Raw genomic sequence first — 16,640 nt, 5'->3', positions numbered from 1 at the left:
ACAGTAAATCATAATTTAACTAATTATTTGAATTATGAATTATTCATTATTAGACCGAGGTAGGAAGGTTATCAAAGCTAAAATAAACAAAGAAAAAAATGGATGCACATATCCACAAAAAACAAAAACATCCAAATTCAATTCATTTTCACCTAAAAATGGCAAAGATTTCAATGCAAAAGCAACTGGTGTGTCTAGAAAATATGTAGGAGAAAATCTAAATGGCCTTGGATTTGGTGATGACTCTTTAGATACGACACCAAAGGCATGATCCATGAAAGGAATAACTTATGAGCTCAATTTCATTAAATGTAAATACTTCTGCTCTGGGAAAGATACTGCGAAAGAGAATGAGAAGACAAGCCACAGACTGGGAGAAAATATTTGCAAAACACACATCTAATAAAGGACTATTATCCAAAATATGCAAAGAGCTCTTAAAATTCAGTAAGAAGAAAATAACCTGATTAAAAAATGGGCCAATGACCTTAATAACACCTCACTAAAGAAGATAGACATAAATCTGGTAAATAAGCATATGAAAAGATGTTCCACATGGCATGTTGTCAGGAAAATGCAAATGAAAACAATCAGATATCATTGTACACCTATATGAATGGCCGAAATCCAGAACACTGACAAGGCCAAATGTTAGTGAGGCTATGGAACAGTACGAACTCTCATTTGCTGCTGGTGGGAATGCAAAATAGTACAGCCCTTTCAGAAGATGATTTGGTGGTTTCTTACAAAACTAAACATGCTCTTACCATACGATCCAGCAATCACACTCCTTGGTATTTACCCAAAGGAGCTGAAAAACTTATGTCCCCACAAAATAGGTATACAGATGTTTACAGCAGCTTTATTCATAATTGCCCAAACTTAGAGGCAGCCAAGATGTCCTTCAGTGGCTTGAATGGATGAATAAACTGTGAGTCATCCAGACAATGGAATATTATTCAGTGCTAAAAAGAAATGAGCTATCAAGCCATGAAAAAGACATGGAGGAAACATACATGCATATTTCTAAGAGAAAGAAATCAATCTGAAAAGGCTATGTACTGTATGGTTCCAATTATACGGCATTCTGGAAAAGGTACAACTAGGGAGACAGTAAAAAGATCAGTGGCTGCCAGGGGGTAGTGGGGAAAGAGTAATGAATAGGCAGAGAGTACAGAGGATTTTTAAGGCATGGAAACTACTCTGTATGAAATTATAATGGTAGATACACTTGTCCAAATCCACAACTATAGAACACCAAGAGTGAACCCTAAGGTGGACTTTGGACTTTGGATGATAATGATGTGTCAGTGTCAGTACATCAATTGTCACAAATGGACTACTCGGTGGGGGATGTTGATAACAGGGGAGGCTGTGTGTGTCTGGGGCAGGGGGTAGATGGAAAACCTCTGTACTTTCAATTTTACTGTAAAGCTAAACCTATTCTTAAAAATGAAGTCTATTTTTTAAAAAAAGAAAGAAAACCAGTGTTCAGAAAGTTACAGAAAAGGGACCTCTCATACATTGTTGTTAAGGATGTTACATATTTGTTTAGGTGAAAAAAGTAATCTAATTTTACCAAAACATTGACAACAGTTCTCTATTAAAAGCAGGGTGATTAAAGTCAGGTATATGTTATTTTTGTGTGTGCTCTCCAAAATATAATTTAATATGATTTACCAAAATACAATTTTTTTATATAATTGAGAAAGGCAAAACTATTTTTAAATAAAAATCAAGTACCTTTTAATTATTAAAAATTTAATTATGTTCTCTAAAGTCTATGACAGATTTTTATTTGTTTAGTCTTGCCTCATCAAACTAAAGAGAGGACAAAATGAACTTGTCCTGATGCTCGGGGGAGCCCAGGTTCATGTCACAGGGCTATCAATTGGGAGAATAAACTAGATATGGAGCTATAGCCAGGCACAGCTCAGAAATTCTGAGCTCTCTCTGTTATTAATGGAGGGACAAGTGGAGATAGGGGAGCTCAGCTGAGAAAGGCAAGAGGCATTGGAGGGATACAAATCGAGATGAACAGTGGCTGACTCGGCAAAACTGTCAAGTGACTTTGCAAAAGACCTGTCACAATGGATAAACGGCGCCTCCTGAAGAAACAGCTTAGCATTCCTGCAATGTGCGCGCAATTATTTCTGGGGATAAGACTGAGAAAAAGGAGGAAGGAAGAGGAGAGGAAAGATCAAAAGACGCCTTAAGGAGTCTGCAGACGTTTCTTAAATGAGCAACGGGGAAGGAGAGAAACTGTAAAAGACAAACCAAAACAAAGAGCGCAATGCACCATACTTCTTTTTACGCTTCGGCCACTGGGCAAACATCCACCATTTCTGCTCTTTCTCTGCCCATGAAAAATGGTAAGTTTCTCTGTAGATGTTGACTACACTCTACTTGTTTTTATGGTAAATGAAGTATGAAAACTATTGTCAAAAAACCATGGTGTTTGCAGCGTAAGGCCATACTTTGTCTTCCCTGCACGTTACTCCCGGGGTTAACACTTTCTGTGGGGCCTAAGAGATTCCAAATACGATGTCCTCAGATTTCTTTACGACTGACTTTTAGGCAAAAACCCACCCTTCTTTCCCCCCTAGTATTTCCTTCTGTGCAACTAAAAAAGAATCTTCCCAAAGTATATAACCCTGTTATACAGAACACACCCAGGGAAACGTCGGTGGGGAGGAGGGTGGCTGAAATCTCCTCTTTAAAGCATACGGAGGGTAGTGTTGACAAACATTAGTTATGCTCTTTGTATTATAGTAAGATCCCTGTTGCTAACAAAATCCCTAGGATTTGCTCTGCTCTGCTGATTACTAGAGCTCATGACTGAGCCCTATTCATCAGAAACTAATCAAAGGGTACTCAAACAGCCTGTTGCTGATTGCAAACCAGTGGATTTTATTTTATTAAGTTCCCCTCTGTCATCCTTTAATGAATACACCCTTATTGGCTCCAATAAGGAGCCAATATCTTGGTCAAGATATTTTCAGGGTGATTTTCCTCTCAATCATGCAGTTTCCAGGTCCTTTGGGCAGGAACCATAGTTTGTTTTGGTCCAACTGCATCAGTGAATAGGAGTGGATTAAGTCAATAACAACGTTTGGGTGAAACAGGCAAATTCCATCCCCCTGCTTGCCACCAAACTCTATGCCTCTTGAATGTAGTGTAGACCTACTTAAAACACACACATGAATCACATCCTATGTGTAGTATCTTGTCCTGGAGCTGCACCAGCCTAAGAAGGGCCAGAGGTCAGGGAAGACTTTAAGCTTTAGAACCCTTGGGATGGTTGCAACTGAATAATTAATAATCAGGAGTGTTGGGATGGCATGGAAGAATAAGTAATCTAATCTTCTTATGATAACCCACATGGCAGCTATTGTATTTGGAGCTCGACACCAAATTCTTTAGACTTGAATTAGAAGAGGCACTTCTTTGATAGATTTCTTCTTGTTCCAGTTTACAGGCAACTAATCCTCACTGCATTGGATCAAACAGACGGGCGCAATCAATTCAGGGAAAGCAAGCAATGCCAGGTCTGCTCAATCTTCTCTCAATGAGCAGCAGAGAAGAAAGTGGGGGGATAGGAAAGAAAGAAAATTCAGGCATGCCTGCACCCAAGATAGCTTAGCAAAAGATGAAAAGACAAGATGAAATATATATCCTGGCAGGTAGAAGTGCTTGCTGTCAGAGGGAGAGGCAGAAACACCACAGTGATGCCAAACACACCAAGCCTTGGGGCGCTGAGGGGTGTTGAAGGGAGTGGGGGCAGATGGCAGTGGCGGTGATGTCAAAACAAAAGAAATCAGGGGCAGCGTCTCTAGGGAGGAAAGAAGTCTGGATTTACTTAGGTCCCCATAGTCTATGATCTATAGCACAGTGTGACGAGCAAGTTAATTACTGCATTTAGGTAATTAAGTCTCAGAGAAACCAGTACCTTCCAAAGTAAAATTAATTTACACTGCTAGATCATTTTAGGCTTGACTGGCCATTTGGTGAGAAGTCACGCTGGAACCACAGCCTAACAATGGCAGGAGTAAAATGAATGAAAATGCACTAGAAATAAAATGGCACCTGTATCACTGGCTTTCTCTCTGCTTTTGGACATGAAGGGCATGATGAGATGCTTCCTCATTCACCAGTAGGTACTTCCTCCTCCAATAGCTCAACACCCCATCCATTCCCTGGCTCAACATATGGGCAATGACTTAGTCTTCTTTGACTCCTCTGACTTTTCTTGGTCCTCTCTCCTCTCATATGGCTATTATATCTTCCTTTCTTGCCCCTAAATCTATTTTTGTCAAGTCTAAAATATTTGTCCAGAGTAAAAGGCATCAAAAAGGCTCATATGGATAACGGTTCCCCCTCTCTTGATTCATTAATGTTCCTCACAGTCCTTGGAAATCTGTCATTCCCCTGCCATGGCTATGAGTCAGGGTCTCCAGGCAAATGTATTAATCATCTTCAGGTGGTTCTTCTCATCATCTGAGAAGGAACAGTGCTACTTAAGAATGGGGAGAGGATACATTTCTTGTCCCCAAGTTCCTAAATATTGGCAGTGAGATTACCTTTATTTGCTGAGTAACAGGCTCCCAAATGATGCCTGAATAAATATAAACACATTACTGGCAGGCATAAGTATATGTAGATGCACATGTGTGTTGCTAAGCTGCATCTTCTTTATCACAAGCAAAATTTATTAATAATGCATGTTTATAACTACATGTTGACTTATACATTCATTTACGTGTACAAGTAGGCAGCATCCTCCCTGTGTTCAGTAAGAACACAGGGAGTGAAGAACACAGGAAGTGAGAATGACCCTGAGTCTGGGTCCAGTAGACTGTGACTGCCCCTACTTTCAATTGGCAGCTCCTCCATATTTTGTCCTCGTCAAAGACCCATAGGACCACATGGCTTTCATTTCTGAGATGTGCTGTGATCGGAACACCAAGGTCCAAATTCCCCTCACACCCCTGTGAGCATCTTACCGCTGGAGGTGGTGGTCCAGAGCCTCTTCCTCAGCATTCAGGAGAGTTGCTGCACAGGTCAGGAGCTGATGACTACAGCTTACAGATTTGAGTTCCAAGATGAGGAGACCCAAACAGAACATGGCTCCCATCTCCTCCAGTTCACTGGTTCCAAACTGTAGACCCTGCCAGGTAAACAAAACTATCAGCAGAGACTATGTAATGGAAACTGAGTAAAGACAATTTTTGAGATCCAGAGTGAGGGCTTCTGGACACTCGCCTATCACAGAAATTGAGAATTGATAGTATTTATCAGTCACTATCCAATGTGCTTTGTTGGGTGCTTTGTGGATTGGTGATTCTCAGTCTGCATTATGTGTCATTCAAGGTTTCCCAGAAAGACCCCCAAGGCAATAATGAGCTGGCAGCGGAACTGGAGGGCAAAGGGGTGGATAGAGTTCCCGGAGTTACTTCCCCTAGTTCAGCCAAAGCAGCAATGCCTCTATCTGTATTTTAAATTAAAAAAAAATTTTTTTTAATGTTTATTTTTGAGAGAGAAACAGAGTGTGAGGCGGGAGAGGGGCAGAGAGAGAGGGAGAGACAGAATTCAAAGCAGTCTCCAGGCTCTGAGCTGTCAGCACACAGCCCGATGCAGGACTCAAACTCATAAGTGGTGAGATCATGATCTGAGGCAAAGTTGGACACTCAACCCACTGAGCCAGCCAGGCATCCCTCTTCTATATGTATTTTAAAAAGGGTTCTACTGTTGAAACAAAAGTTTGTGAACAATTGTACTAAAATCCCTTTCTCTCCCGTAAATTTGTCAATCAGTGAGAAGAATTAGGGGGATCCTTCATATACAAATACCAGAACTTAAACACAATATCAACATCTGTTTAGCACCACTTATTCATTCGTGATGAGACAGTACGTGAAAGCAAAGCCATGATGCATACTCATGCTATTATACCATGAAGTGACATATAATAATAATAAACAACCTTACAGAGCATTTACTAGGTACCAAATACTGTTTGAGCCCTTTCACATGCATTAACTCAATTAATAGTTACCAAAGTCCTATCACATAGGTTTTGCCATTTCATCCATCACATACAGAAGGAGATTTAGAACCATGGAGCTGATACTTTATCCATGACCTCACAGCAATAGAGTCTAGACTCGACTGCTCACCAAAGTGTTATACTTAGATTAGGAAGGACTCTATTATGTGATGAAGTATAAAGTGCATGGTTTTCGAAATTAGATAGGGATTGGTTTTGAATCCTGACTTCAATATTTTCTGATTGTGTGATCTTGGACTTAATGAGCTCTATTAGCCTTGATTTTCTCATCTGAAAAATGAGATCATAATTCTTCCCTCCATATATTTAGACATGCAGTGACAAGGAATATTTGAGGGTGCACATAAAAGTACTGGTCAATATCAGCTCAATTTCTCTTTCTTTATTCCTAAATATGTTTTTAATATGACAGAATTCAATGTGGTCCTGAGTTCTTTATGTTTATAAACACATTTCATTTAAATAAAAGGGTATCAAAAGTTGAATATTATTTCTTAAATAGATTTTCATATCCAAATAGCAGTGATACAGAAGACAGAGATGTGATAGTAAATGTTAAAAAAAGACTGGTCATAAGTATCACAAGGAAAAACAAAATTCCAAACTAGGAAATCATCAGGCTCACCAAAGAATTTCTAGGTAAAAGGATAAAAGAAAGTAGAATGTCTATTTCAGCTGTTTGACAATTTGATTTGCTGCATGTTTGGACACCTGTTTTCCTAAGGAAAGGAGACACTGCTTCAGAATTAAGGGAAATCTGCTCCTCCATAAACAACATAAACAACAGCAATGGGAGGGGAAGACAGATGTTTAACAAGTTATTTTTCTTAAGTCAATAGAAAAGATCACTGAACAAAGAGAGAGAGAAATCTGTCTCTTTCCATGAACTAAAGTTCTAAGGTCTCATTCTTCCCCTGCACCCTGTTTTCCTACGTGCTTTTCTTTATTCTAGAATGGCCGGTTGGATGGGGAGTTATGAAGCAAAGGCCATGCCCTCCTCCTCAATCAGCCACCTCACTGGTGGCAAGAAAGAGTAGACAAGGAGAATATGAACAAAAATCCAGCCCCTCAGGCACGCAGCACGCCTGACACCTATGTGTAACCCTAGCGTCTAGCAAAACACATAACAGGTCAAAAGAGGGACAAGTCCTTGAGGGCAACAAATCTCATAGCATGAGCCATATTGCTGGGTCAAGGGCAACACCTTCACACCAGTCAACTTCTGTAAACAATGGCCCAAATGACAGCATTTTTATAACACAAAAACATTTCTGTATCCCAAATATTGATCTATTTATCTCAGGCAATGGTTGGTATCATGAAAAAGACTTGCCCAGAAGAAACAGACTATTTATCGGCTGTAGGGTCTCGAGCAAATCACTTATTCCATTTTGCTCTCCATTATGAACCTCTCTTTACTACTCTACTCTTTTCACTCTCACACAGTATCAAAAATATTTGTTTATATGGAGAGTCTCCTCTCACCTCCCACACCCAGCCTGGAAATGAAATCCTCAAAGGCAAGAACTGAGCAGTGTCTGCCTCTTTAGATTCCTGGCATAGAGCACATAGCCTGTTATATAGCTTATCCTCAATATATAATAATGGATAAGCAATGGCTCTACAGGGACGGATATGGAGAGGCTTGGATGAATTGTCTCTCGGATTTGTCAAGTGGAACTTCACTTTTTTGCATAGCAAGTATATGAATGCCTTTAATTATGTTCTCCCACTGTCAAGTGTCATGAGGATTTAAATACTTTATTTTAGTTTTGCTTCAGGAGATGCATTCACATCTCTGGATATGATCCAGAAAACAGGTAGATAAAATTTAGAAATTCTGATATCTACTTTGGTCAGTTGTCACAGGTTCTCAGTAACAAGTTTGTAAATAAAGCTGGCTTTGGGTTTGTTTAAAAGTGAGGCTTATTGAGGCACCTGGGTGGCTCAGTTGGCTAAACGGCTGACTTCAACTCAGGTCAGGGTTCACCAGTTCGAGCCCCATGTTGGGCCCTGTGCTGACAGCTCAGAGCCTGGAGCCTGCTTTGAATTCTGTGTCTCCTTTTCTCTCTCTGCCCCTCCCCTACTCATGCCCTCTCTCTCTCTCTCTCTCTCTAAAAAAAAAAAAAAAAAACCAAACATAAAAAACATTAAATAAAAAGTGAGCCTTGTTAAAACAGAGACCCAACTCTCCTCTCCCTGTAGGCTTATATGTGTTAATTAGGATTTTTTTCCCCTACAGCCAGTAACAGGAAGACTGACTACAGTTGTTTAAACAAAAATTGAGTTTTATTTTTTTATGCATAATAAGTTGGGGGTAGGAAGTTCATGGCATTATTTCAGAGGCCTAAGAAAATCAGGACTCCTGTATCTGTCATTTTCTTGGTTTTCTGATCATGATTACAAGGTGGCTGCTGTAGCTCCCGCCAGCATATCAGCACTCAAGGAAGGAGAAAGGGAAATGGGGAAAGGAGGCACCAGCATATTTTTGCTTATATTTTCTTGGCCAGAGCTGTATAATAGAGCCAACTCCAGCTTTACAATGGTCTGGTAACTGAATATTTTAGATTGTTCAGTATCTTTAAAAGAGACAGGTAAGAGAGAACAGTGTTAGAAATGAGTGCTGAATAATTTTTTAAAAAGCGGGGTGAAGCCTAGGTGGTTCAGTTGGTTGTGTCTGACTCTTGATTTCGGTTCAGGTCATGATCTCATGGTTCATGAGTTCAAGCCCCATGTCAGGCTCGGTGCTGACAGTGTGGAGCCTACTTGGGATTTTCTCTCCCTTTCTATCTGCCCCTCCCCCACTTGCACTGTCTCTGTCTTTCTCAAAATAAATAAATAAACTTTTTAAAAAATGAGCATTGGGTGAGCCAACAATATCTCTCACACCAATATGCATATACTAATGTTACTAGAAAGTATAGTTCTCTATCTATGCATCATGTTTGTAAGCAAATCTCACTGACACAATTCATTACATGTTTTTTAGAAACTTTTTGATCATCCACCTCAAAATAAGTTGAATTCACAAGTACATTTGACTCTGAAATTCTCTACTACCCTCATCATCACATAATTTTTAAATAGCATACATATGGGAAGAATATTTGTATTAATGCAGAAAATTACATATTGGTAAGGTAAACATAGCATCCACAAATGATGTTTAAAAAGTATAGATACTGGGGCACCTGACTGGCTCGGTCAGTTGAGCATCAGACTCTTGATTTCAATTCAGGTTATGATCCCAGGGTTGAGGGATTGAACCCCATATTGGACTCTGCACTGAGCATGGAACCTGCTTAAGATTCTCTCTCTCTCTCTCTCTCTCTCTCTCTCTCTCTCTCTGTCTCTCTCTTCCTGTCTCACCCACTCATGCTCATTCTCTAAAAGATAAAAAATAAATACAATACAATACAATACAATACAATACAATACAATACAATACAATAAAAGCACAGGTACTGATCATTGGTGAGCAAAAGGAAAAAAGCAATTAATAACCAAGCACAGAAAAATATTCTATTTTATTATGTAATAAAAATGCCTTTTACACCCAGAAAATTGATAGAAATATATTCAATCTTATAATCTATAGTGCTGACTCATGACAAAACTTGGTGCATATCAAAATACAATGCCATCTGACGTGATAATATCACTGCTAAAAACTTTTCCTGAGGGACGATTCAAAATAAAAGTGAAGCACAAGATACATATTATGTCAAAGTTATATGTAATAATCAAAATTTGAAGGAAATAAAGTGCTAAATATCTAATAAGGAAGAAATCACTAAGGAAATTATAATGGAATAAATTTAATGGGCTACAATAAAACCATTAAAATGATTATTTTAACGGCCATTTAACAATATGGAAAATGCTTATGATTTAATGACAGGTGAGAAAAAAAGCAAAACACCAAGCATGTAATGATGTGATTTATGGTGACAATTTGGCAGTGAAAGCAGAGGTGGTTACCCCCAATCCCACATACACACTTCCCACCATTATTGCTGTGATTTGCCAATAAAAACCAGAAATCTGGAGGATAGGTGTTATCAAGAGAACATCCACAGAGCAAAAACTGCTACAGCATGCCAATAAATGAGTAGAATTTAAAATTAAATTAAATTTAAAATTAAATTAAAAGAATTTAAAATTAAAAAAAGCTACAGCATGCCAATAAATGAGTAGAATTCCCTACAGCAATTTGCAAGATCTTTTCTAGACCTTCCATATTCTGAAGTAGGTCTAGATTTATTTTTATTTCTTTTATGTGTAATTTATTGACACTAAAGATTGGTGTCTCTCATCATCGCTTAGAAAAATGTAAGCCAGTATCTCTTTGAGTGTTGCCTCTCCCCATTCCTCATCAAGGAAAACAAAGATAAGCCTAATACTCCTATTAAACATATTTGATTTTATTCTGTCCTCCATATCTCTTACCTTTACTTTTGTATTTTTTTATTTCTATCACTGTAATAAATTCTGAGTATCTTTTCATATCAATGTCTTATTTTCATACTTTGCTCTCCAGCTTTACTGAATCTTCTTTTTGATTCATTCATCTCAAAAACTGTCTCTGAAACACTATAAACATAGTTATTTTATATTGTCTCCCTGATTATTCCTGTATACACAGTCTTTGTGGGCATCCATCATTCGTTTGACTTTTCTATTTAATGTCAATATTGTAGGCTTGTCTGCTCAAATATTTTATAAGCATCTGAAACTCTAAATTCACATTTTCTTGAACTTGGAGAAACTCTTTGTGAATTTGGTTTTAATGCTCTTTGCTCCAGAGAGAACTTGTGCTTTTCTCCACTAGGTACTTGGGGACTACTGATCAGGGACCATTATAGGCTGAAGCTTTGGCTTGAGACCTATAGGGCCATACTGTACCTTTAAATTTTGACCCCAAATATGTTTAAAGGAGGGTTTGTGATTAGAAACTGTGAAAGAAGGCTTTTCCTTGTTTGTCTGCTGTACCCAATGCCATGGCTAAAACTGTCAAGCAACCTCACTTTCTCGTTTTACACGTTGTGGGATGACTGGGGCTGTCATCTCTGAAAGTCCTGCCTTGGTGTGGTGGTCTTCAATCGGTCCTCAAATTTTGCACGGGCCTGTTTCCATCCTCAAACCCAAGTTATAAGTGGATAGGAATTAGTATCTGCCTCCAAAGATCTACAACATCTTCTGGCTTAGACTGTCTCTTTTTATGAAATTGGGCATCATCAAACACTCTCTAACACATACAAAGAGGGAAAATGTTACACCTGTGTACAAATACTGCAGGTAAAAGGATGGCTCTCTGAAACACCAAACAAATGTCTTTTTATGAGAAAGATTTACTGCCAGAAATGAGAAAAATCTGAGAAATTTATTTTTTTTAATTAAAATATTTTTAATGTTTATTTATTTTTGAAAGAGAGAGAGAGAGCATGAGTGGGGGAGGGAAAGAGAGAGAGGGAGACACAGAATCCAAATCAGGCTCCAGGCTCTGAGCTGTCAGCAGAGTCCAACGTGGGCTTGAACCAACAAACCACGAGTTCATGGCCTGAGCTGAAGTTGGAGGCTTAACCAACTGAGCCACCCAGGCACCCCAGAAATTTCTTAATTTTATTCTCAAAAAGGATTGAGAGTAGATTGCATTGGTAAAAGTACAGTGAAAGATATGAGAAAAGCTGAGAAGTAACTATACTATGGAGATGTAAAATACAATTTCTAAATTAAATGTTAAAAAGAGAGCGTTAACAGTTCTATGCAGAAAATATAATCCATTATGTATCAGACAACCTCAAGAAATTTCCCAATGTCTTAATGAAAAAATAAGATGAAATAATGACACACACACACACACACACACACACACACACACACACACACATGAATCGTGTATCTATCTATCTATCTATCTATCTATCTATCTATCTATCTACTAGAGAAGATTAAAGAAAAGTGATCTACTCCCTTTTGAATTTCAGACTCAGTTTGTTAATCACTATAAAAGCCAAGAAGAAGGAAAAAGTAGGGAGAGGGGATGAGAAAAAGGGAGAACCATTCTGTATTTATTTATTTTTTTAAAGTTATTTATTTATTTTGAGAGAGAGAGAGGGAGGGAGGGTTAGAGAGAGAGAGAGAGAGAGAGAGAGAGAGAGAGAGAGAGAGAATCCCAAGCAGGCTCCATGCCATCAGCACAGAGCCCGATACAGGGCTCAAACTCATGAACTGCAAGATCATTACCGGAGCCAAAACCCAGAGTCAGACACTTGACCACCTGAGCCACCCAAGTGCCCCAGAACAATTCCATATTAAAAAAGAAAATCTGGGGCGCCTGGGTGGCGCAGTCGGTTAAGCGTCCGACTTCAGCCAGGTCACGATCTCGCGGTCCGTGGGTTCGAGCCCCGCGTCAGGCTCTGGGCTGATGGCTCAGAGCCTGGAGCCTGTTTCCGATTCTGTGTCTCCCTCTCTCTCTCTGCCCCTCCCCCGTTCATGCTCTGTCTCTCTCTGTCCCAAAAATAAATAAACGTTGAAAAAAAAAATTTAAAAAAAAATAAAAAAGAAAATCTGAGTCCACAGATCAAACAGTTTCAACAAATATATAAGATATAATTAATATAAAAAATAAAAAAAAGGTATTGGGAACCCTATAAACAATCAAAATTAAATAACCTAAAATTTATTCCCACTCTTAAATCTCAAAGACAATGAAGCAATGTGTATAGAATTGAGGAGAAAATTCTGTGCCCCAAAAATGTTGTGGATGTATGAGGGGCCTGAGGGAGATAAACCCAAAGAAGAGCAGGCATCGAGTACAAAATGAATAAGGAAAAGTGTCCTATTTCTTTTAAAATATTAGCACAAGCCTATTATTTACAATACTCAAGACATGGAAACAACCTAAGTGTCCATCAATGGATGAATGGCTAGAGAAAACGAGTGTGTGTTTGTGCGTGTGCGTGTGTGTGTTATGGAATATTACTCAGCTAACGAAAAGGAAGGAAATCCTGCCATTTGCAACAATATGAACAGACCTTGAGGGCATCATGCAAAGTGAGATTAGACATCTATCTCTATAGATGAATACCTTATTTTCTCACTAATGTGTGGAATCTAAAAGAAAAAAGAAAAGATGACTCATACATACAGAGAACAGATTGGTAGTTGCTAGAGGCAGAGGGGTAGATAGAGGATGGGCAAAATGGGTGAAAGCAGTCAAAAGGTACAAACTTCTATGTGTAAGTAAGTCATGTAACATACTGCATGGTGACTATTGTTAATATACTATATTGTATATTTGAAAGTTACTCAGAAAGTAACCACATGAAAAAAAAATTATAATTGTGTGGTGATGGATGCTAATAAGACTTACTGTGACCATTTCACAATATGTACATATGTTGAATCACTGTGTGATACACCTGTGGCTAATATAATGCTATATGCCAATTATATCTACATATATCTACATAAATTTACATATAATACATATATCTACATATATCGAGAGATACCCCAATTAAAGAAAATGTTGTTTATGCTCAGAAATAGGAATATATAAAAATAATTATGCAGCCTGGGGTTGCCTGTGTGGCTCAGTAGGTTAAGTGTCTGACTCTTGATTGCAGCTCAGATCATGATCTCCCAGTTGTGAGATCCAGCCCTGTGTCAGGTTTCATGCTATGCGTGGAGCCTGCTTGGGATTCTGTCTCTCACTTCCTCTGCCCCTTTCCCCTGCTCATGCTCTCTCTCTCTGTCTCTCTGTCTCTCTGTCTCTCTCTCACACACACACACACAAATAAATAAACATTTAAAAAATAATTCTGCAGGGGCGCCTGGGTGGCGCAGTCGGTTAAGCGTCCGACTTCAGCCAGGTCACGATCTCGCGGTCCGTGAGTTCGAGCCCCGCGTCAGGCTCTGGGCTGATGGCTCGGAGCCTGGAGCCTGTTTCCGATTCTGTGTCTCCCTCTCTCTCTGCCCCTCCACCGTTCATGCTCTGTCTCTCTCTGTCCGAAAAATAAATTAAGAAACTTTGAAAAAAAAAAATAATTCTGCAGCATGATCTAGAGAGTATTTTGCTAAGGATGGCATGGGGTGACATCATTAAATCTACTAACATAAATGTTAGTACATAAACAGACCAAAAGGCAGAAGGGAAACAACAACAACAACAAGAACTTCTGGATGGATGCATCCATTTCTGATATAGGTCTTAGTATATGAACCTGCCAGAACTCTTTCTAGACTAGAGGGGGTAGCATGGCAAGGTGGGTGTAAACACAGGCCCTGAGGCCCAGATTGCTGACATCAATTCCAGTGCTGCCATTTACTAATTGTGTAGTTTTGGGGAAGTCATTTGACCTACTAGTGCCTCAATTTTCCTATCTTTATAATGGGGAAAATAATAATAATAATAATAATAATAATAATAATTAATAATAATACCACCTATCTCCTGGAGCTGCTGAGACAATTCAGTGAGGTTGTATATACAAAAATTTACATCAGCACTTGTCTCATTGCACATTATACAAGTATTTATTACTACCACTAACAATAGCAAATGCTTAGATAAACCAACAGTCAAAACCATACTTGACATAACCAGTCCTTATTAAAACCATGGCCAATCTATGACCTGCTCTCATCACTATTATGTATCATTTTTTGACAGGTCCCAAACAATTCAATAAGGTAAGAAAAAATGAGTCATACGTATTAGAAAGGAAGGAATCACATTATCTTTATTTTAAGACTGATTATGTACTAAAACAAACCAAAGGAATCAGCTGAAACAGAAAATCTATTAGATATAAGGCAAGAATGGAGGAAGCAGACAGGTCACAAATTAAATATCCCCAAATCAATTTTCTTTCCATAAACCAGCAAAATAAATTATTAAGTATAATAAAAATCCCATTCACAATAGCAACACAACTATAAAATATCTAGGAACAGAATTAATAATAAATACCCTAGGGATTGTATGATAAATCCCAGGACTTCACGAAGAGATAACAAGGAAATTTTAAACAAATGGAGGAATATGCCCAATTCTAGAAAAGCAAGGCCCAGCACCATGGAGTATCAATTCTCCACGTATTAGCCTATAAAAGCATAAGAAAATGAAACACCAATGGGGATTTTTCAGACTTGGAGAATTAATTCCTTTTTAGAAGAACACATAGCAAAAATATCCAAAAATAATTTTGGAAGAAAGAGTAAAAAATATAATAATGGGAAGATCTTATACACTTACAATAATTAAACGTTATGGTATTAATGCAAACATGGCAAGACAGATCAAGGGAAGCATACAAAAAATTGCCAAAGCCTGTGGAATATGTAAAGGTTTGCATATGATAAAGGTGCCTTTCAAGTCACTGCAAATGGTTGTGATGGGGATAAAATGATTGGTTGATATTCCAAGGGAAAATCTTACCACAAATACAAATTATTCCATTTTGATTAAAGGATTAAATGTTAAAAATCTTGGATTAAAGGAGGAGTAAAATATATATGCAAACATTCTATTATCTCCAGACCAGAAGAAGGTCCTCCAGAGCATATCCTCAAAGAAGAAACCATAAAGGAAAATATTAATGATTGAATAAATAAAATTTAAATATATCTGAGTAGCCTGAAATATCACAAACTAAGCTAAAACAGAAAGAACAAAATAAATATAATTGCAATGAAGGGGAAAAAAAATAACCTAACGATATAAAGGGCAAATTAATGTAACAATAAAATACCATAATTTGGTTTTCAATTCAGGTTTACCTCTTACTCCCCAAATCATAATGCTTTGCTGGTAAAGGGCTATAAACAGACACTATCATCATCTGTTTTGATGGAAGGTCTTATCACTGCAGTATTTCTGAAGGATAATTTGGAAATATATTTCAAAAGCCTTAAGAATGTTTAGCTCTTGGAGCTAACAATTCAAATTCCAGAAATCAATCTTAAGAAAATAATCATAAGATGATCCATAGAAAAAAATCCTAAATGTGTGCCAGTATATTACTAGCCAAACTTGAGTGTATTCACATCATGGAATATTAATATCATGATGTGTTTTGAATCAAGAACGCCATGGGGACATATTCATGGTATAGCCCAAAAGTACAGTAAGTTGACTAGAGTATAACACATCCATTAAGATCTCAGTTTTATTTAAAAACACTAAAGTGATTTATATGTACTAAAATGTTCATAGTGGTTAGAAATGCATGGTGAGGGTACATGTTTTCTTTGTTTCACTTTTAGTCATGAAAAATAGGTAACTGCTCTTGCCATTCATATTTCCTTAAGCAATGCTTATAAGCCTAGAAATAGTAGTGCACCTGAATTAAAATGTTATTTTATTTTTTATTTTTTTTAATTTAACATTTATTTATTTTTGAGAGAGAGACAGAGCATGAGTGGGGTCGGGACAGAGAGAGAGGGAGACACAGAATCCGAAGCAGGCTCCAGGCTCAGCTGTCAGCACACAGCCCAACAAGGGACTCGAACCCACAAACCTCAAGATCATGACCTGAGCTGAAGTCAGACGCCTAACCAACTGAGC

General features: G+C 38.1%; 1 protein-coding gene across 2 annotated transcripts in view; it reads right to left on the bottom strand.

Moving 5' to 3' along the window:
* AGBL1 (AGBL carboxypeptidase 1) overlaps window positions 1-16,640 on the bottom strand; it is a 696,557-nt gene that overhangs the window by 212,686 nt on the left and 467,231 nt on the right. For both annotated transcript variants that reach the window (XM_047086819.1, XM_047086820.1), the window contains exon 21: window positions 5,004-5,167. In XM_047086819.1, the coding sequence (XP_046942775.1) occupies window positions 5,004-5,167 (164 nt within the window). The remainder of the gene's footprint in view (window positions 1-5,003; window positions 5,168-16,640) is intronic.

Source organism: Lynx rufus, unplaced genomic scaffold (assembly GCF_022079265.1).
Source record: "Lynx rufus isolate CCGP_SWC_20201006 ecotype Redwood Valley unplaced genomic scaffold, mLynRuf1.p SCAF_21, whole genome shotgun sequence".
NCBI lineage: Eukaryota > Metazoa > Chordata > Mammalia > Carnivora > Felidae > Lynx > Lynx rufus.
The sequence above is the reverse complement of the archived record's forward strand: the minus strand, read 5'-3'. Positions and strand labels throughout refer to the sequence as shown.